The sequence below is a fragment of the Xenopus tropicalis genome, chromosome 6 (genome assembly GCF_000004195.4).
Source record: "Xenopus tropicalis strain Nigerian chromosome 6, UCB_Xtro_10.0, whole genome shotgun sequence".
Classification (NCBI taxonomy): Eukaryota; Metazoa; Chordata; class Amphibia; order Anura; family Pipidae; genus Xenopus; species Xenopus tropicalis.
Window position 1 is genome coordinate 4,891,756 of NC_030682.2, and position 22,574 is coordinate 4,914,329.

The 22,574-nt window shown below is 49.4% G+C and overlaps 1 protein-coding gene across 1 annotated transcript; it reads left to right on the plus strand.

Moving 5' to 3' along the window:
- Positions 1-8,390: 8,390 nt before the first annotated feature.
- On the plus strand, positions 8,391-20,421 carry LOC108647925. Its single transcript, XM_031904234.1, has 7 exons — positions 8,391-8,575; positions 9,767-9,880; positions 10,494-10,607; positions 13,831-14,706; positions 18,075-18,203; positions 18,286-18,348; positions 19,344-20,421. Exons 2-7 carry the CDS (start codon positions 9,778-9,780, stop codon positions 19,841-19,843), a joined length of 1,785 nt encoding a protein of 594 aa, XP_031760094.1. The 5' UTR covers positions 8,391-8,575; positions 9,767-9,777; the 3' UTR covers positions 19,844-20,421.
- Positions 20,422-22,574: the final 2,153 nt, after the last annotated feature.

Genomic DNA, 22,574 nt, shown 5'->3' on the forward strand with positions numbered 1-22,574 from the left:
AGGGAGAGACAGGGCCGTGTAAAGCTGCCAGTAAGGGAGAGACAGGGCCGTGTAAAGCTGGGAGTAAGGGAGAGACAGGGGCGTGTAAAGCTGGGAGTAAGGGAGAGACAGGGGCGTGTAAAGCTGGGAGTAAGGGAGAGACGGGGCCGTGTAAAGCTGGGAGTAAGGGAGAGACAGGGGCGTGTAAAGCTGGGAGTAAGGGAGAGACGGGGCCGTGTAAAGCTGGGAGTAAGGGAGAGACAGGGCCGTGTAAAGCTGGGAGTAAGGGAGAGACAGGGCCGTGTAAAGCTGGGAGTAAGGGAGAGACAGGGCCGTGTAAAGCTGGGAGTAAGGAAGAGACAGGGCCGTGTAAAGCTGGGAGTAAGGGAGAGACAGGGCCGTGTAAAGCTGGGAGTAAGGGAGAGACAGGGCCATGTAAAGCTGGGAGTAAGGGAGAGACAGGGCCGTGTAAAGCTGGGAGTAAGGAAGAGACAGGGCCGTGTAAAGCTGGGAGTAAGGGAGAGACAGGGCCGTGTAAAGCTGGGAGTAAGGGAGAGACAGGGCCATGTAAAGCTGGGAGTAAGGGAGAGACAGGGCGGTGTAAAGCTGGGAGTAAGGGAGAGGCAGGGCCGTGTAAAGCTGGGAGTAAGGAAGTGCCTTGGCGCCTTATTAATAGGGAAACGTTACTCACCGGCCCCAGGAACGGGATCCATTTCCCTCTTTATTGTGGGCAGAGGCTCCTCAGTGTCCGGCTCTTCATTCTCCCATTTCCCCTCTAACCTCCTTGGTTCCATCTCTGGAGAACCTGACAGCAAGGAACAGAAACCCACCATATAAAGCTGCCTGTGGGGCTGCGCTTGGGCCCCCCCTCTGATATTAGTGCAATAAATACATGTTGTACAGGGAGGGGTTTATCCAATCAGGGAAACCAATGGGGCAGTTTGGGGGGCAGAGTCACACGGCGCCATTTCCAAACCCAGATAAATATCTACTTACAGGCAGATAGGTGGGCATGAGACTAATATATTTTCCACAAAAACTGAAAACAATTGAAGCAAAATGTGATGTTCTTCCAAGTTGGGTTGAGCTTTGCTTACAGTGTGGGCTCTTTTCTGAAATGCACATACAGTACCTTCTCATTGCCCTTTTGTCAATCCACTGCTCTAGTACATACTGTAGGTGTGGTAAGAACTCTCATCTGATTTATATATTACATGGCTATCCCAAAACAAATCTAATTAAATCAAAACTAATGCTCTAGTTTCCAAGTTTAGACAATTTACCTCTCCTAAGGGTAACATTTTCTAACTGGAATGTTAGACCATTTTGCACACCAAACATACCAGCAAATTATAAAACTAACAGGAGACCCCAATGAAAGATACTAATAAGTCCCACAGCTGCACCTTTCCTTTCCATATGTAGCAGGATTAGCCCCTCAGTCCTACAACAGCCTCTGTGGCTCTGTGAACAACCAACCCCCTCTCTATCGGCCCCTACAGCGGGATTAACCCCCAGTCCCACAGCCGCCCCTCTCTATCAGCCCCTGCAGCGGGATTAACCCCCAGTCCCACAGCCGCCCCTCTCTATCAGCCCCTGCAGCGGGATTAACCCCCCAGTCCCACAGCCGCCCCTCTCTATCGGCCCCTGCAGCGGGATTAACCCCCAGTCCCACAGCCGCCCCTCTCTATCAGCCCCTGCAGCGGGATTAACCCCCAGTCCCACAGCCGCCCCTCTCTATCAGCCCCTGCAGCGGGATTAACCCCAGTCCCACAGCCGCCCCTCTCTATCAGCCCCTGCAGCGGGATTAACCCCCAGTCCCACAGCCGCCCCTCTCTATCGGCCCCTGCAGCAGGATTAACCCCCAGTCCCACAGCCGCCCCTCTCTATCAGCCCCTGCAGCGGGATTAACCCCCAGTCCCACAGCCGCCCCTCTCTATCAGCCCCTGCAGCGGGATTAACCCCCAGTCCCACAGCCGCCCCTCTCTATCATCCCCTGCAGCGGGATTAACCCCCAGTCCCACAGCCGACCCTCTCTATCGGCCCCTGCAGCGGGATTAACCCCCAGTCCCACAGCCGGCCCTCTCTATCAGCCCCTGCAGCGGGATTAACCCCCAGTCCCACAGCCGCCCCTCTCTATCAGCCCCTGCAGCGGGATTAACCCCCAGTCCCACAGCCGCCCCTCTCTATCAGCCCCTGCAGCGGGATTAACCCCCAGTCCCACAGCCGCCCCTCTCTATCAGCCCCTGCAGCGGGATTAACTCCCAGTCCCACAGCCGCCCCTCTCTATCGGCCCCTGCAGCGGGATTAACCCCCAGTCCCACAGCCGCCCCTCTCTATCAGCCCCTGCAGCGGGATTAACCCCCAGTCCCACAGACAGTGCAGGGAGGAGGAGGAGGAGGAGGAGGAGGGAAAAGCACTTACCCAGTAGCCCAGGCTGGAGATGTGAGTGCAGGGGAGGGACAATGCCAGGGACACAGGGGAGGGAGTTACAGGGGCAGCAGGACACAATCCCCCGCCAGTCCCTCAGTGAGTCCCCTCACATCTTGGCTTTATCCGGGCAGTGAATGGGGGGAGGCACTGGCATCTTACAGCCCACCTCTTCAGGAGGCACATGGGTACCCTCATGATGATGCTGCTCGGAGGAAAGCCAGCCCACACAAAACATCCAATGAAATAAATTCTTTCACTTCAGAGCTTTCACTGACAAAGGGAGGTGTTGCCATTTTTTAGGTGGGCAGACTTACCTCGGTTAGTTATCCTGGCCAGTGGACAGTGCAGATACTATTACATATATACAGATAGAAACATAGGTAGATTTATAGACACATACAGTATATAGAGAGATTGATTTTTGTATAAGGTGCATACAATGTACTTTCGTGTCCTTTTTTGGTTCTTTGATGTAAATTTCCCTCCAAACCTTGTTAATACCAGTCAGCCATTCCACTTCCTGTGGGCTTCTATGTCACATCCAATAGGGGGGGAAGCAGCGGCTTGCCCGACCCAACAGGAAACTGCAGGCGGAAGTGTGTGTGGTAGTAACACAGTGTGTGGCTTCCCACCTCTCTGCATGCTTTGGGGCAATGACTGTTGAGAATCAACCATTTCTAATATTAGAATTGCAGTAATAAGAACTGTTCTGTGGGTTATGTGGATAAGAATGTGTTAGATATTTCAATATTATATCTGCATTGGTTTGAGGTGTGGGCTATAGGTAAGGCTATAGATTATACATAAGAGTAGAATATTATATCTGCATTGGATTGAGGTGTGGGCTATAGGTAAGGCTATAGATTATACGTAAGAGTAGAATATTCTATCTGCATTGGTTTGAGGTGTGGGCTATAGGTAAGGCTATAGATTATACGTAAGAGTAGAATATTCTATCTGCATTGGTTTGAGGTGTGGGCTATAGGTAAGGCTATAGATTATACGTAAGAGTAGAATATTATATCTGCATTGGTTTGAGGTGTGGGCTATAGATAAGGCTATAGATTATAAGTAAGAGTAGAATATTATATCTGCATTGGTTTGAGGTGTGGGCTATAGGTAAGGCTATAGATTATATGTAAGAGTAGAATATTATATCTGTATTGGATTGAGGTGTGGGCTATAGGTAAGGCTATAGATTATAAGTAAGAGTAGAATATTATATCTGCATTGGTTTGAGGTGTGGGCTATAGGTAAGGCTATAGATTATAAGTAAGAGTAGGATATTATATCTGCATTGGTTTGAGGTGTGGGCTATAGGTAAGGCTATAGATTATACGTAAGAGTAGAATATTCTATCTGCATTGGTTTGAGGTGTGGGCTATAGGTAAGGCTATAGATTATAAGTAAGAGTAGAATATTATATCTGCATTGGTTTGAGGTGTGGGCTATAGGTAAGGCTATAGATTATATGTAAGAGTAGAATATTATATCTGTATTGGATTGAGGTGTGGGCTATAGGTAAGGCTATAGATTATAAGTAAGAGTAGGATATTATATCTGCATTGGTTTGAGGTGTGGGCTATAGGTAAGGCTATAGATTATAAGTAAGAGTAGAATTATGCTACAGGTAGGAATAGGCTGAGGCTAATATCTTAGGCACAGATTTGAGGTAGGAGTAGACTGAGTTTAAAGGCTTTTCCTAGGCTGAAGCTACCAGTAGGAGTAGGCAGAGGCTAAATGTTTCCCAGGAATAGGCTAAGGGACAAAGCTTTCTGTAGGTCAGTGATCCCCAACCTTTTTTACTCATAAGACACATTCAAATGTAAAAAGAGTTGGGGAGCAACACAAGAATGAAAAAGGTTCCCAGGGTACAAAATATGGGCTGTAATTGGCTATAGGTAGCCTCTGTCTGAACTAATACCATACAGAAGGCTTTGCTTGGTACTACTCATGGTTTTGATGCAAATATTGTTTTTAAGCCAGGAATTTAAAAATAATCACCTGCTTTGAGGCCACTGGGAGCAACATCCAAGGGGTTGGGGAGCAACATGGTGCCCCGAGGCACTGGTTGGGGATCACTGCTGTAGGTTAAGTCTACAAACAGTAATAGGCTTATAGTGAAATAACTCATCTATTTGGTAGCTGGAAGCTACATGCTTTTCCAGTTTATTTAGAAAGAAAAAACAAAAACCTTTATACTACGAAACCTACCATCACTGGCAGATGCATTTCCTGGAGGCACAGAATGTATAGTTTAAACCCAGATTAGAAGTGCTTCATACAGGCTTTATAGGGGATATGGCAAATGTGAGCCACAGAAATGACAAATGTGAATTAGTATTACTAAATATTGTTCCATTTCCAGCTGCCTCCTTTCCCATTCCCAATTGAAGCATGCCTTTGCTTGAGTGACTGCAGGGCTGTGATTGGGGTTGCCCCCTTTTAGCAACAATAATACCGGGTGGGGACAGGATTGAGAGGGGGCGTGTTTGTGATGTAAGGGGTGGAGTTATGATGCAAATAGGGTGGAGTCATTGCTTCACCAGCCTGATTGCAGAAGACTTAAGATGGCCATACATGGACTGATTTCAGCTGCCGATATCAACCCTTTAGACCTATTCCGCAGCTTATGTGCCCGTGTATGGGCACCACCGTCATTGGAAATTGGCCAGATGTTGATCGTGCAGGTTTGATTTTTCTGTTGGATCAGGGACCGCATTGCATTGGCTCACTGATGAGGTCCCCGAACCGATGGTGCCTATGCCTCCATTTTAATTTGATCGTTAGGGCCAAATGATTGAATTAGTCTGATATCGCCACCCGTAGGTGGGCATATTGGGGGAAGATCCACTCCTTGGTGACCTCGCCAAATGAGCGGATCTTACAGTGTATGGCCACCTTTACATAAATAGGGCAGGCATCTGAGGGATAGAGAGGAAGCTGGAAGAGGGGATTGGGGGTGGACTGGAGGCGTGGCCAGGACAGAGGGCGGGTTATTACAAATTTACCGTTTTTTTACAGTGACTTTTCCATATCCCTTTTTTTATTTACTGCACATCTTTGTTTGTGTCCCTTGGAGTCTATGGTGATTTTTTTCACAGGGGAACTTGGCCAAAAATTTCAATCACTACTGACAGTAAATACAAGCCACAACTTTTTTTGGCGCGCTTGTGACTTTTTTGACACAACTGCAACTTTTTCTTCACTCTCTGAATTGTTTTCACTAATGGCAAAATGCAGAATTTTGCCGACAATCCATGCCTGGCTAAAAATTTAGCTCATCACTAGCTGCCGTTTCTAGTTTTTATATTAAGCCAGTAAGATGTGCTAATATAGGGATTACACCTGTACTGTCTAGAACTGCCCATCTCCTTACCTGGAGTTAGGGTTGTCACCTACCAGGCTTGTTCCCAGGGACCTATAGGGTTAACAATCCTACCATTTTCTGTTTTACTAATGTGGGTATCACTGGCCCTGAGAAAGGATGAGCACTGTAATATAGTGCCAGTCAGGAGGTGGGCACTTCTTCTTTGACCTTCCTCTTCCTCAGTAGGGTTGCCTCCTTCTGACTTTAGAAAACCAGGGTGGTGACATCATGGGGGCGTGACTGATGACACCAGGGGCGTGGTTAAGAGAGCCCTGCATGGTTTCCCTAATTTGTTAAACCAGGCAGGTTTTGACCCGGACATTCCTCCCAAAAACTGGACTGTCCGGGTCAAAACTGGGCAGATGGCAACCCTATGAGTGAGCTTTATTTAGAAATAGCAGTTGTGGCTCCAACCAGGAGAGATCAGTGGGGGTAGCTCTCCCAAGGTTCTGCTGCCTTAGTGAAGGCATACCTCCCAAATGTCCCGCTTTACGCGGGACAGTCCCGATTTTGTCCCGCTTTTAAAGGTCTCCGCTCCCGTGACGTCACACGCATGTCTCCCCTTAGCGCCGCAGCTCTGCTCAGTTCAGTTCTAACATAAAGTCCTTCACAGTGCAGAAGCTGCGGCGCTGACAAGTGCGTGTGACGTCACGAGGAGGAGAAGGAGAGCCCTGGGGCGCAGCCGGATGGTGGTAGGAGCAGGGGGATGCTGGGGAAGACACTGGAGGAAGGTAAGGGGCAGCTGGAGGATGTTGGGGAGGACGCTGGGGGGAGCTGGAGAATGTTGGGAAGGACACTGGGGGGAGCTTGAGAATGTTGGGGAGGACGCTGGGGGGAGCAGGAGGATGTTGGGGAGGACGCTGGGGGAAGCTGAAGGATGTTGGGGAGGACGCTGGGGGAAGCTGGAGGATGTTGGGGAGGACGCTGGGGGGAGCTGGAGGATGTTGGGGAGGACGCTGGGGGGAGCTGGAGAATGTTGGGAAGGACACTGGGGGGAGCTTGAGAATGTTGGGGAGGACGCTGGGGGGAGCAGGAGGATGTTGGGGAGGACGCTGGGGGAAGCTGAAGGATGTTGGGGAGGACGCTGGGGGAAGCTGAAGGATGTTGGGGAGGACGCTGGGGGAAGCTGAAGGATGTTGGGGAGGACACTGGGGGAAGCTGAAGGATGTTGGGGAGGACGCTGGGGGGAGCTGGAGGATGTTGGGGAGGACACTGGGGGGAGCTGGAGGATGTTGGGGAGGACGCTGGGGGAAGCTGAAGGATGTTGGGGAGGACGCTGGGAGCAGCTGGAGGAAGGTAAGGGGCAGCTGGAGGATGTTGGGTGGATGCTGGGGGGAGCTGGAGGATGTTGGGGAGGACGCTGGGGGGAGCTGTAGGATGTTGGGGAGGACGCTGGGGGAAGCTGAAGGATGTTGGGGAGGACGCTGGGAGGAGCTGGAGGAAGGTAAGGGGCAGCTGGAGGATGTTGGGTGGATGCTGGGGGGAGCTGGAGGATGTTGGGTGGATGCTGGGGGGAGCTGAAGGATGTTGGGTGGATGCTGGGGGAGCTGAAGGATGTTGGGTGGATGCTGGGGGGAGCTGGAGGATGTTGGGTGGATGCTGGGGGGAGCTGGAGGATGTTGGGTGGATGCTGGGGGGAGCTGAAGTATGTTGGGGAGGATGCTGCAGTTGGGAGCGGCCCATAGTATGGGGACACTGGGGGAGGACCAGCAATATTTTAGGGGGTCCCTGCTCTAGCACCAATGCAAAATATAACACCTGGCTACCAGTATTTTAGGGGGCCCTGGCTACCAATGTCTGTCATGAGTCTGTCATTAAATACAGGTGCCACAGTGCATAATGAAATCCTTAGGGCCACAATATGTCAAAAAATGATTGGGGCCACCGTGTCTGTCTTCTGGTGCACTTTGTGTATGTTATGCTCTTCAGACGTGGTTTTGTAAAATGGGCCTGTTTGGATGGGGGGGGGGCGTGGCCAAAGAGTGGGTGTGGCCTAAAAAAGACATTTTTGTCCCTCCTTCTGCTTTTCAAATGTTGGGAGGTATGTGAAGGGGCCGCAGTAGCGACAGGGAATTCAGCCATTACTTAGCTCCCTGATTCAAGTCAGCTGTAAGGAGCAGGGGCATTTAAGGTGGAAACCCTTGGGACTTTCTACTTCCAAACCTTGAACTCCCCAATGGTGCTACAATGCTCTGATCTGCTTATGATTGTACCTGCCCATTTACTGCACTAACCCGTTGCTGTAACTATTCACCCTGCATTGCTGTTGTCTTGGACAATAAATCAAAGAATCTCTGGCATCTTATTTTTATTTTTACTACTATACTGGCAGTGGGGAGGTTTAGTTCTCAGGGCTGTCAACCCCTCCCCTTGTTTTTTTAGGAGTTACCCCCTTTTGGCTTTTTTCCTCCAGTCTCCCATCAAGAAAGAAAGAAAGAGAAAAAAAGAAAGAAGCTGTTAAAGTAAAATCTGCCCACCAATAATATGGCAGTGCCTCACTTAATAGGTGACAAGTCTGAAGAGAAAGCACATGTGTAATTGGTCCAGTTAGCTGGGCTGAGCCTACACTGAGAAACGTCCCCTGGATGGTTCATTTTTGTAGGGGAGTGGCTAAAACAACAAGCGCCTCCCACTCCCGCCCGCCTCCCTCACACAGTCCGGAAAGTGCTGAGACCTGAGGAGACACCTTATAGAGCAGCCTGGGAATTGTGTCCTACTGCCCCTGTAACCCCTCCCCCTGTGTCCCTGGCATTGTCCCTCCCCTGCACTCACATCTCCAGCCTGGGCTACTGGGTAAGTGCTTTTCCTTTCTGTTTTATATCCTCCCATATGTCTGTCAGTCTCTCTCTGTTACTTATTACAGCCGCCCCTCTCTATCAGCCCCTGCAGCGGGATTAACCCCCAGTCCCACAGCCGCCCCTCTCTATCAGCCCCTGCAGCGGGATTAACCCCCAGTCCCACAGCCGCCCCTCTCTATCGGCCCCTGCAGCGGGATTAACCCCCAGTCCCACAGCCGCCCCTCTCTATCAGCCCCTGCAGCGGGATTAACCCCCAGTCCCACAGCCGCCCCTCTCTATCAACCCCTGCAGCGGGATTAACCCCCAGTCCCACAGCCGCCCCTCTCTATCGGCCCCTGCAGCGGGATTAACCCCCAGTCCCACAGCCGCCCCTCTCTATCAGCCCCTGCAGCGGGATTAACCCCCAGTCCCACAGCCGCCCCTCTCTATCGGCCCCTGCAGCGGGATTAACCCCCAGTCCCACAGCCGCCCCTCTCTATCAGCCCCTGCAGCGGGATTAACCCCCAGTCCCACAGCCGCCCCTCTCTATCAGCCCCTGCAGCGGGATTAACCCCCAGTCCCACAGCCGCCCCTCTCTATCAGCCCCTGCAGCGGGATTAACCCCCAGTCCCACAGCCGCCCCTCTCTATCGGCCCCTGCAGCGGGATTAACCCCCAGTCCCACAGCCGCCCCTCTCTATCAGCCCCTGCAGCGGGATTAACCCCCAGTCCCACAGCCGCCCCTCTCTATCAGCCCCTGCAGCGGGATTAACCCCCAGTCCCACAGCCGCCCCTCTCTATCAGCCCCTGCAGCGGGATTAACCCCCAGTCCCACAGCCGCCCCTCTCTATCAGCCCCTGCAGCGGGATTAACCCCCAGTCCCACAGCCGCCCCTCTCTATCAGCCCCTGCAGCGGGATTAACCCCCAGTCCCACAGCCGCCCCTCTCTATCAGCCCCTGCAGCGGGATTAACCCCCAGTCCCACAGCCGCCCCTCTCTATCAGCCCCTGCAGCGGGATTAACCCCCAGTCCCACAGCAGGGTGTGAAATGGCCTTGTAAATATGCCCCCAAACTGCCCCATTGGTTTCCCTGATTGGATAAACCCCTCCCTGTACAACATGTATTTATTGCACTAATATCAGAGGGGGGGCCCAAGCGCAGCCCCACAGGCAGCTTTATATGGTGGGTTTCTGTTCCTTGCTGTCAGGTTCTCCAGAGATGGAACCAAGGAGGTTAGAGGGGAAATGGGAGAATGAAGAGCCGGACACTGAGGAGCCTCTGCCCACAATAAAGAGGGAAATGGATCCCGTTCCTGGGGCCGGTGAGTAACGTTTCCCTATTAATAAGGCACCAAGGCACTTCCTTACTCCCAGCTTTACATGGCCCTGTCTCTCCCTTACTCCCAGCTTTACACGGCCCTGTCTCTCCCTTACTCCCAGCTTTACACGGCCCTGTCTCTCCCTTACTCCCAGCTTTACGCGGCCCTGTCTCTCCCTTACTCCCAGCTTTACGCGGCCCTGTCTCTCCCTTACTCCCAGCTTTACACGGCCCTGTCTCTCCCTTACTCCCAGCTTTACACGGCCCTGTCTCTCCCTTACTCCCAGCTTTACACGGCCCTGTCTCTCCCTTACTCCCAGCTTTACACGGCCCTGTCTCTCCCTTACTCCCAGCTTTACACGGCCCTGTCTCTCCCTTACTCCCAGCTTTACACGGCCCTATCTCTCCCTTACTCCCAGCTTTACACGGCCCTGTCTCTCCCTTACTCCCAGCTTTACACGGCCCTGTCTCTCCCTTACTCCCAGCTTTACACGGCCCTGTCTCTCCCTTACTGCCAGCTTTACACCGCCCTGTCTCTCCCTTAATCCCAGCTTTACACGGCCCTGTCTCTCCCTTACTCCCAGCTTTACACGGCCCTGTCTCTCCCTTACTGGCAGGTTCCCCAGAGCCACAGCCAGAAATATTCCAGGTAAAGATAAAGGAAGAAGATCTGAACCACGAGGTTCCTCTGCCCACAATAAAGCAGGAACCTGTCCCTATTCCTGGAGCGGGTGAGTAACTTTTATTGCCATAAACAATTTTTCCAAAAATTTTTAGGATGCCCCATGACTTTGCACTGAGACAGTGACAGCCATTAAAGGGGATAGGGCTGGTACTGGATTAGTCAAAATTTCCCCCCCAAACCCTGCTAGCGGCACCTGGTCATTCCATGTCCTGTTGGTTGTAATGCCAGGCTGTGCAGGGAAGCTGTTGGCTCAGCTCTGTAGGATGCCATCTTGGTGGACTTGACAGTGAACTGCAACCAAATTTTCTTCCATGTGAAGGAAGAGAAGTGATTGGCTGCTCACGTCCTTCTGTGCTCATTGCCTGGTCCATTAGGATATGCCCACCCGTAACTTATAATAGACCCAAACCAAAGAGGAATTATGGGGAACTCTGATAAAGGGCCACCCTTTTGACTCCAAATTAAAATTAGGCACTGTACATTATTTATTGCCTACAACAAAAATGATTAGGGACAACACTGTCGATATTAAAGGCAGAGGCCAGCCTATATATAAATACACAAAAAGGGGTTGTGGGAGCACTCCAAGGCTAAATAAAGTATACAAATACAATGGAAGTGCAACTGATCTGGCCAAATTAACTACAAACATACAAAAAGAAAAAGAGATTGATCAATGCACATTCCCTGGTCCCCTGTTTCATAAGTAAATTGTCTGTTAGTTTCATGCTAGTGCATACAGTATATTGAAAAAAAACAGGGGTTTTTAGTTACAAAATTATGATCATAAGATTGGTAAGCCACCATACCACGTCAAGGTAAACCCCGTATGGTGGTCCTATCTATTTACCTCTTGTCATATTTTTCAAAGGCTGGCACTCCCGTGCACTATTGCCATTCTTGACCTGGGGGACCAGGGAATGTGCATTGATCAATCTCTTTTTCTTTTTGTATGTTTGCAGCCTATATACAGTGGTGTGAAAAACTATTTGCCCCCTTCCTGATTTCTTATTCTTTTGCATGTTTGTCACACTTAAATGTTTCTGCTCATCAAAAACCGTTAACTATTAGTCAAAGATAACATAATTGAACACAAAATGCAGTTTTTAAATGAAGGTTTACGTTATTAAGGGAGAAAAAAAACTCCAAATCTACATGGCCCTTGTTAAAAAATAACTTAACTGTGGTTTATCAATTTCAATTTTCAATTTCAATATCAATTTCTGTAGTCACCCCCAGGCCTGATTACTGCCACACCTGTTTCAATCAACAAATCACTTAAATAGGAGCTACCTGACACAGAGAAGTAGACCAAAAGCACCTCAAAAGCTACACATCATGCCAAGATCCAAAGAAATTCAGGAACAAATGAGAACAAAAGTAATTGAGATCTATCAGTCTGGTAAAGGTTATAAAGCCATTTCTAAAGCTTTGGGACTCCAGCGAACCACAGTGAGAGCCATTATCCACAAATGGCAAAAACATGGAACAGTGGTGAACCTTCCCAGGAGTGGCCGGCCGACCAAAATTACCCCAAGAGCGCAGAGACAACTCATCCGAGAGGCCACAAAAGACCCCAGGACAACATCTAAAGAACTGCAGGCCTCACTTGCCTCAATTAAGGGCAGTGTTCACGACTCCACCATAAGAAAGAGACTGGGCAAAAACGGCGCAAACCACTTTTAAGCAAAAAGAACATTAAGGCTCGTCTCAATTTTGCTAAAAAACATCTCAATGATTGCCAAGACTTTTGGGAAAATACCTTGTGGACCGACGAGAAAAAAGTTGAACTTTTTGGAAGGTGCGTGTCCCGTTACATCTGGCGTAAAAGTAACACAGCATTTCAGAAAAAGAACATCATACCAACAGTAAAATATGGTGGTGGTAGTGTGATGGTCTGGGGTTGTTTTGCTGCTTCAGGACCTGGAAGGCTTGCTGTGATAGATGGAACCATGAATTCTACTGTCTACCAAAAAATCCTGAAGGAGAATGTCCGGCCATCTGTTCGTCAACTCAAGCTGAAGCGATCTTGGGTGCTGCAGCAGGACAATGACCCAAAACACACCAGCAAATCCACCTCTGAATGGCTGAAGAAAAACAAAATGAAGACTTTGGAGTGGCCTAGTCAAAGTCCTGACCTGAATCCTATTGAGATGTTGTGGCATGACCTTAAAAAGGCGGTTCATGCTAGAAAACCCTCAAATAAAGCTGAATTACAACAATTCTGCAAAGATGAGTGGGCCAAAATTCCTCCAGAGCGCTGTAAAAGACTCGTTGCAAGTTATCTCAAATGCTTGATTGCAGTTATTGCTGCTAAGGGTGGCCCAACCAGTTATTAGGTTCAGGGGGCAATTACTTTTTCACACAGGGCCATGTAGGTTTGGATTTTTTTTCTCCCTAAATAATAAAAACCCTCATTTAAAAACTGCATTTTGTGTTTACTTGTGTTATCTTTGACTAATAGTTAAATGTGTTTGATGATCAGAAACATTTTGTGTGACAAACATGCAAAAGAATAAGAAATCAGGAAGGGGGCAAATAGTTTTTCACACCACTGTATACCCAGCCTGTGGGTGCAAAGCCAGCAGTCTGATAGACCTGACAGGGAACTACAGGAACACAGGCCAGTTGCACCTACTGACACCCCTGGGCAACCCTGGAGCTCCCCACGTGACATTATGTCAATAAGGAACCAACATCTGTGCTTTGTTTATGTAGCAGGAATGGCATGGTGCCGGGCAGGCTGGGAAAGCAGTTGAACGCAAGGCTCCAGAAAACGTTTTATTAAAGACATATTCCTTCAGATTTTAGTGGTGTATAATGCAATGGAAGTTATCTGTTCTCGACACCAAGAGGCACATTCAGCTAAAATTGTATTGTCGTGTATATCGCTCTGGGTCAGTGATCCCCAACCAGTGGCTCGGGGGTAACATGTTGCTCCCCAACCCCTTGGGTGTTGCTCTCAGTGCCCCCAAACCAGGGAGTTATTTTTGAATTCCTGACTTGGGGGCAAGTTTTGGTTGAATAAAAACAAGATTTAGTACCAAATAAAGCCCCTGTAAGCTGATAGGGTGCATAGAGGCCCCTAATAGCCAATCACAGCCCTTATTTGGCACCTCCATGAACTTTTATGGTGCTTGTGTTGCTCCCCAAGTCTTTTTACTTTTGACTGTAAGAAAGGTTCTAAGTATAAGTAACATGAATGGATATAATTGTTTTTATTTTAGCAAGAATTTGAACTGATTGCGGCCTTTTTAATTTTCACACAGGAAGTGTTCCGGCAGCCAGTTTATGTGATGTCCCGCTCTTGGCTCACTTGGAAGAGAATGTGTTCAGTAGAGCTGCCCAAATAACCCAAAATGGCTACTGGGTGAAACCAGAAGCATGGGGGGAGTCTGAGGACCTGGATGGGGGGGACACAGAGGAGGAGGTATCCCCTCCAATATTAGGTTGTCAGGCTGAGGATAGAGGGGAATGGGATGATTGTAGGGGGGACAGCAGCATAAGGGAGGCCTGCAGGGGGAGCAGAGTTAGGAGGGAGTGGGAAAGGGCCAGTGGGTCTCGGGATAGAGGGGAGGGGGAATGGGTCTCTGATCTTGGGGATAGGGTGGGGTCTGTAAGGGAAAGACAGGCTAGGGAGGAGGGGAGAATGGGTCAAGGACAGAGGAATAGGGCAGGAGGCCACAGGGCTATGAGGGAGAGGGAGGCAGAGGACCAGAGGAGAGAGGAGGAAGACCCTCTGGAGGGGCCGAGTGGTGAGGCTGGGAAACTGGGCCCCAGATTCTCCTATGATGAGAATGCAGCATTAGTGGAGTGTGTGCTGGACCGATGGGATGAGTTGTTTGGGAGCCAGTCGCATGGGATCACTCGCGTCAGGAGAAAGCACCTCTGGCAGGAAGTAGCCGACCATGTGAGCCGCGTCGGTGCTTACCATCGGGAGGCTGCCACCACCTATAAGCGCTTCAGCGACGTGAAACGGCGCGTCCGAGAGAAGTTATTGGTCCGGAGGAAGAAGATCCAGATGGCTGGCAGAGAGTCCCTCAAACCAATCAACCTAAAGGGGTATGAGCGCCGCCTCCTGGAACGCATTGGCCAAGAGCTGTGTGAGGGGATAGAGGCGGAATATCTGGAGGCTGATGTGAGACGTAAGTATGGAACTGTAACAATCAACACTTTTAACTACATTAAATGGCCTCTCTCTCTCTGGCTCTTATTGTATTTTTACACAAAAGTAAGTTCATTTGCAGTAGTCATTTTGTTCATTTTCATATGGTGATGTCATGTTCCTAATTAATGGTTATCACTGGCTATAAACGCTCGTTAAGCTGAAGGGTGCGGTCGCCTCGAGAAATGTCCCAGGGAGGAGGGAAACGTCACGTTGCCTGTATATGCACATTTATATAGATTTTTTTGCTTTGCACAGAAATCCCAGTGTTGCTGCTCTTTTTTGTATGTTTTGTTATGTTTTTACTGTGCGTCTGGGTATATAATTAAAGTGGAGTGACACCCTTCTGGTAATATATATATATTTACTGTATATGTAGAATTTGAAAGGCAGCGCACTCAACCAAAAAAAGCAAGAAAAGCCCAGGTACTGCCACAAAAAAAAGCATGTAGAACACAGAGCACCCATTAGACCCAAGCCCCTCAGTGACTCCCTGCTCCCAGCCCAAGCCCAAGCCCCTCAGTGACTCTCTGCTCCCAGGCCGAGCCCCTCAGTGACTCTCTGCTCCCAGCTCAAGCCCCTCAGTGACTCCCTGCTCCCAGCCCAAGCCCCTCAGTGACTCTCTGCTCCCAGCCCCAACCCCCTCAGTGACTCTCTGCTCCCAGCCCAAACCCCTCAGTGACTGTCTGCTCCCAGCCCAAACCCCTCAGTGACTCTCTGCTCCCAGCCCAAACCCCTCAGTGACTGTCTGCTCCCAGCCCAAACCCCTCAGTGACTCTCTGCTCCCAGCCCAAACCCCTCAGTGAATCTCTGCTCCCAGCCCAAACCCCTCAGTGACTCTCGGCTCCCAGCCCAAACCCCTCAGTGACTCTCTGCTCCCAGCCCAAACCCCTCAGTGACTGTCTGCTCCCAGCCCAAACCCCTCAGTGACTCTCTGCTCCCAGCCCAAGCCCCTCAGTGACTCTCTGCTCCCAGGCCGAGCCCCTCAGTGACTCTCTGCTCCCAGCCCAAGCCCCTCAGTGACTCTCTGCTCCCAGCCCAAGCCCCTCAGTGACTCTCTGCTCCCAGCCCAAGCCCCTCAGTGACTCTCTGCTCCCAGCCCAAGCCCCTCAGTGACTCTCTGCTCCCAGCCCAAGCTCCTCGGTGACTCTCTCTCCCAGCCTGACCAAGCTGTCTCAGATTGTATCTGGTTAGTGGAGCTGCACCTTTCGCCAAACTCCAAAGTTCTATTGTTTCTAATTATCATCTATTAAATCTCATTCCCAGCAATTTATTAGCACGTCTTGGTGTATAACGGCCTCCCAAGGGACATCCCACCGGCGAACATGTAAGTCGCCGGCGGGATGGCACACGCGGCGGCGCGATTTCGGCAAATCGCCGAAATTGCCTCACAAGGTTTTTTCGCCGATTTCCCGAAATCGCGCCGCCGCGCGTTCCATCCCGCCGGCGACTTACATGTTCGCCGGTGGGATGGCAGATGATGGCAACTCGGGGAGATTAGTCGCCCGCGAACAGGGAGTTTTGACGCGGGCGACTAATTTCCCCGTGTGCCAGAGCCCTAAAGAAGTCCGTGCCATACACTGGCTGATAAAAGCTGCCAAGACGCCAACTTATTACTCCGTGTATGAGGCTCGCCAGTGGCCTTGCCTATCTGACATCAGCTGAATATTATCCATATACATACAGTGGCTTGCAAAAGTATTCGGCCCCCTTGAACTTTTCCACATTTTGTCACATTACAGCCACAAACATGAATCAATTTTATTGGAATTCCACGTGAAAGACCAATACAAAGTGGGGTACACGTGAGAAGTGGAATGAAAATCATACATGATTCCAAACATTTTTTACAAATAAATAACTGCAAAGTGGGGTGTGCGTAATTATTCAGCCCCCTGAGTCAATACTTTGTAGAACCCCCTTTTGCTGCAATTCCAGCTGCCAGGCTTTAGGGTATGTCTCTACCAGCTTTGCCCATCTACAGACTGAAATCCTTGCCCATTCTTCTTTGCAAAACAGCTCCAGCTCAGTCAGATTAGATGGACAGCCTTTGGGAACAGCAGTTTTCAGATCTTGCCACAGATTCTCCATTGGATTTAGATCTGGACTGTGACTGGGCCATTCTAACACATGGATATGTTTAACCCATTGTTGCCCTGGCTTTATGTTTAGGGTCGTTGTCCTGCTGGAAGGGGAACCTCCGCCCCAGTCTCAAGTCTTTTGCAGACTCCAAGAGGTTTTCTTCCAAGATTGCCCTGTATTTGGCTCCATCCATCTTCCCATCAACTCTGAGCAGCTTCCCTGTCCCTGCTGAAGAGAAGCCCCCCCAGAGCATGATGCTGCCCCCCCATATTTGACAGTGGGGATGGTGGAGTCAGAGTGATGTGCAGGGTTAGTTTTCCGCCACACATAGCGTTTTGCATTTTGGCCAAAAAGTTCCATTTTGGTCTCATCTGACCAGAGCACCTTCTTCCACATGTGTCCCCCCCCCCCCCCACATGGCTTGTGGCAAACTGCAAACGGGACTTCTTATGGTTTTCTGTTAACAATGGCTTTCTTCTTGCCTCTCTTCCATAAAGGCCAACTTTGTGCAGTGCATGACTAATAGTTGTCGGACAGATTCCCCCCCCTGAGCTGTAGATCTCTGCAGCCCCCCCAGAGTCACCATGGGCCTCTTGGCTGCATTTCTGATCAGCGCTTGTTGGGCCTGTGAGTTTAGGGGGGGGCGTGCCTGGGTAGGGTTACAGTTGTGCCATACTCCTTGCATTTCTGAATGATCGGTGGAACAGGGCTCCGTGGGATGTTCAAGGCTTTGGGAATCTGTTTGTAGCCTAAGCCTGCTTTAAATTTCTCAATAACTTTATCCCTGACCTGTCTGGTGTGTTCTTTGGGCTTCATGGTGTTGTTGCTCCCAATATTCTCTTAGCAACCTCTGAGGCCGTCACAGAGCAGCTGTATTTGTACTGACATTAGATTACACACAGGGGCACTCTATTTAGTCATTAGCACTTATCAGGCAATGTCTATGGGCAACTGACTGCACTCAGACCAAAGGGGGCTGAATAATTACGCACACCCCACTTTGCACTTATTTATTTGTAAAAAATGTTTGGAATCATGTATGATTTTCCTTCCACTTCTCACGTGTACCCCACTTTGTATTGGTCTTTCACGTGGAATTCCAATAAAATTGATTCATGTTTGTGGCTGTAATGTGACAAAATGTGGAAAAGTTCAAGGGGGCCGAATACTTTTGCAAGCCACTGTATAATATAGTAAAACATGGTGGATGCTTAGCTTATGGTCACTGTTGTTTTTATTATGAACTGTACCTGTTTTTCTTTTTAGGTTCACTTCGCTGCTACTCCCCGGCATTCAGGGATGAACCCTCAGTTGGGGGACCTGCAGAGTCATGTGAGCAGGTTGAGCCCCAGGATGGGGATGGGGCAGAGGTCCAGGCACCCCTAGAGCCATATGGTAAATATATTATAGAAAGTTGCTAAACTGTGACTGATATTATTGGTTCTGTCCTGACATTTTTTACACTTGTATTTTACAGACGAGCAGGTCGGGACGTTCATGGATGAGCCTGTGCGGGCATTCAATGTGCAGCAGCCCGAGTGTAAGTGCAGTGGTCCCTGGGGGACTAACAACTGTTTATGGGGGCTGCGTGTTCTGTCTGATATCTCTAACATGTTCCCTGGGTGTGGCTATTTCATACTTACTGTTGCTACAGTAGAACCCCCAATTTACATCTTTCCAGGGACCAGAAAAAACCAGTGTAAAATCAGGGAAGAAAATACACCAAGGGGTATATTTATTATGCTGTGTTAAAAGTGGAGTGAAGCATTACCAGTGACGTTGCCCAGGGCAACCAATCAGCAATTAGATTTCAACAGTTAGAAAACCAAATAAAAGCATCTGATTGGCTGTTATGAGCATCATCACCAGTAATGTATTACTCCACTTTTTACACAGCCTGATAAATATACTCCTAATATTAAATATTGGTGGGACCACAAAAAATGAGGGAAAACTTAAAGGAGACATATCCTATAAAAATTATGAATGTACCAGTGAATTATACTCCTCTAGATATAGAAGGATTGTGTTGAAAAAAAGTTGTGTTTCTGACTGATTTATTGAGAAATTCCCCCCAAAACCCCACTAGCCCCGCCCATCTGTGCCACTTCCTGCTGGCTGAATTCTCTGAATGAGCTGGGGAGCCGGCGGCTCCCCAGCTGCACTGTAGGATAGGAACCAATCAGCAGCTAGGCTGACCTGATAGGGAACTGAAGCCTGTCTGTGCTTGTGTGAGTGCAGGGCTGTGATTGGCTCTCCCCCTCCTACTGTGCTTCTGGCAGGGACCGTTAGGACACGCCCACCCCTCATGTGAAACCCAGACAGGGACCTGAGAGGATCTATAGGGAGCTCCAATAAAGGGGCCATTGTTACAGATAGGGTTAATGTTTAGCCCAAAGGGAAACCAGCACCGGATATTATTCATAATTGCCTACAAAATAAACGTTTTTCCCATTTATCCAATATGTCCCCTTTAAAACTGGGGTATGTAAAATTGAGGTTTTACTGTTATTATTTTTTTTTTTTTAAATAAAGATGCTGCTGCTGAAAGGGCTGAACATTGCCCGGGACGCGGATTAGGTGAACCAGCTGCACCAAGGGTCCCACCAGGGGTCCCACCAGGGGTCCCGGGAGTTTTCGAAAGCTTGCATGGGTTTTTTCAGACTATCATGACGCGACAGCGGCGCCAAGAGGTCCACTTCCGCCGATGGATGGCCCGCGTCGATGGGCACTTGAACAGCATTTGTACGGCCATGCAGAACCTGGGCGACGGGCTACAGACCATTGCGGCTGAGCTCCGGGAAGCTCGCTTGGAACATCATACAAGCTCCAAAACCTTCAACAATGCCCTTTTGGCAATCCTGGGGCAGGTAATAGCACATCCGCTGGCTGAAGGGAACGGAGCTACAGGGCACATAGATAGAGCAGGCCCCGGACCCTCTTCTGCTGCTCCTCCTCCTCCCTCAAGGGATGACCAACCGCGCAGGGGAAGGGGGGCGCACCGAGTGCGTGGGTATAAGAGAAAGCGGCAGTAGATGTTTCACTATTTGCCAACTTTATGTATAACACATAGGGATGCACCAAATCCACTTTTTGGGGATCTGGCCGACCCTGAGTCCTTTCTGAAAGATCCGGCCGAATACCAAACCAGATCCCAATTAGGCCACGGAAGGGTTAAAAAGAAGCGTGCAGTGAAGAATTTTGATCTTCCCTGTGACAAAAAGTCACCTTATTTGAAGGATTTGGATTCAGTTCGGCTGAATCCTGATCCTACTGAAAGAAACCGAATCCTGGATTTGGTACATCCCTAATAACAAAGTTAAAATTGCAAAGTGACATTTGCTAAATTAAAGGGGTGAGGGCCTCGGAATTTTTTTTCTTTGCCGATCTTTTTAGTAGTTCCTCCTCTGGGTCAGCAAATCAGGATAGAATGTAGATCAGCGCCACAGGCTGTGGAAAAAACAGATAACGGAACCCAGCGGGATATAGTCAACACTCGGTACAAACAGCAACACAACTGTGTGTGTGTCCAGACCCATAGGAAGTCTATGCACAGATTTTTCTGCCTGTAGTGCTGTAGTGCTGTCTCCAAAAATAAAATGAAATAAAAGAAGGTGCGATGGTGCTTTCCTCTCTCTAGGGCGATTAGCAGATTACAAGATTCCCAGTTTCAATAGCCTATCAGTACCCCAGAGCCTTTCTTTTTTCTGTACAGACATTAATTACACTATAGACACTATCCCTGCTGTTTACCTTTATTTTTAAAAGTTTTCAAATGTATTGCACTTACATGAGATACAGGTATGAGCATCAAACAGTCCCTGCCATCTTTCTCCTGCCTGCGCTGCTATAGTTACTAGTCACATTCTTTTGCAAGACCATAGAATATATGGACATTATAGAGTTCATATGGGCACCAGGTTAAAAAGTCTGTTTAAAGGAGACATATTGGATTTTGTAGGCAATTATGAATAATATCCGGTGCTGGTTTCCCTTTGGGCTAAACATTAACCCTATCTGTAACAATGGCCCCTTTATTGGAGCTCCCTATAGATCCTCTCAGGTCCCTGTCTGGGTTTCACATGAGGGGTGGGCGTGTCCTAACGGTCCCTGCCAGAAGCTCAGTAGGAGGGGGAGAGCCAATCACAGCCCTGCACTCACACAAGCACAGACAGGCTTCAGTTCCCTATCAGGTCAGCCTAGCTGCTGATTGGTTCCCATCCTACAGTGCCGTCGCCCCCCTGCACAGCCTGGGAAAGGAGGCAGCAGGAAGTGGAACAGATGGGCGGGGCTAGTGGGGTTTGGGGGAATTTCTCAATAAATCAGTCAGAAACACAACTTTAAGCACAATCCTTCTATATCTAGAGGAGTATAATTCCCTGGTACATTCATCATTTTTATAGGATATGTCTCCTTTAAAGGAAAACTATATCCCCAAACAACAAAGGCCTCTGTTAAAGAAACAAAAATCTATTTTCATAAAAATATGCATTGTTTAGTAGTATGTGGGTAATCCTAAATAGAAAATTGCCATTTTAAGTACTAGGGGCCGCCCCCATAGGAGTCACAGTGCACACAAACAAGCCAAGGCACACATACATGCTAGGCCCCATCAGCCAATGAATGGGCAGAATTCTGCCTTTTGCTCTCACACTACCTCCTCATACCTCCCAACTTTTGAAGAGCAGAAAGAGGGACAAAAATATCTGCCGGGTGTAGCGCAGGAAATTTTTTACAGGCCATGCCCACTTTATGGCCACGCCCCAAACAACAATACTTAATTACATTTGCTCACACAGCTTCAGCACGTCTCTGCTTTTCCCTATTCACTCCCCCCCACTCAGTTTTTTGCCTACCCCCCTCTAGGGTCAATCCTCTGGTTGGGTCCTGCCATTCCATTTTTAGTGTTTATGCCCCCTCCCTCCATTTCAGTTGTGTAAATCTTTCTTCAAGCACCTTCATTAGGCTTTTTTAGCATCCTGTCAATCTCGGCTTTGTTCCCCCCACATCCTCCTCCCGCGTAAAGCGGGACAGTTGGTCTCTCTCCTATCTGTGACTGACTTGTACCCCGCGTGTGACTCTGGGGGTCTCTCTCCTATCTGTGACTGACTTGTACCCCGCGTGTGACTCTGGGGGTCTCTCTCCTATCTGTGACTGACTTGTACCCCGCGTGTGACTCTGGGGGTCTCTCTCCTATCTGTGACTGACTTGTACCCCGCGTGTGACTCTGGGGGTCTCTCTCCTATCTGTGACTGACTTGTACCCCGCGTGTGACTCTGGGGGTCTCTCTCCTATCTGTGACTGACTCGTACCCTGCGTGTGACTCTGGGGGTCTCTCTCCTATCTGTGACTGACTCGTACCCCGCGTGTGACTCTGAGGGTCTCTCTCCTATCTGTGACTGACTCGTACCCTGCGTGTGACTCTGAGGGTCTCTTTCCTATCTGTGACTGACTTGTACCCTGCGTGTGACTCTGAGGGTCTCTCTCCTATCTGTGACTGACTCGTACCCTGCGTGTGACTCTGAGGGTCTCTCTCCTATCTGTGACTGACTCGTACCCCGCGTGTGACTCTGGGGGTCTCTCTCCTATCTGTGACTGACTCGTACCCTGCGTGTGACTCTGGGGGTCTCTCTCCTATCTGTGACTGACTCGTACCCTGCGTGTGACTCTGGGGGTCTCTCTCCTATCTGTGACTGACTCGTACCCTGCGTGTGACTCTGAGGGTCTCTCTCCTATCTGTGACTGACTTGTACCCTGCGTGTGACT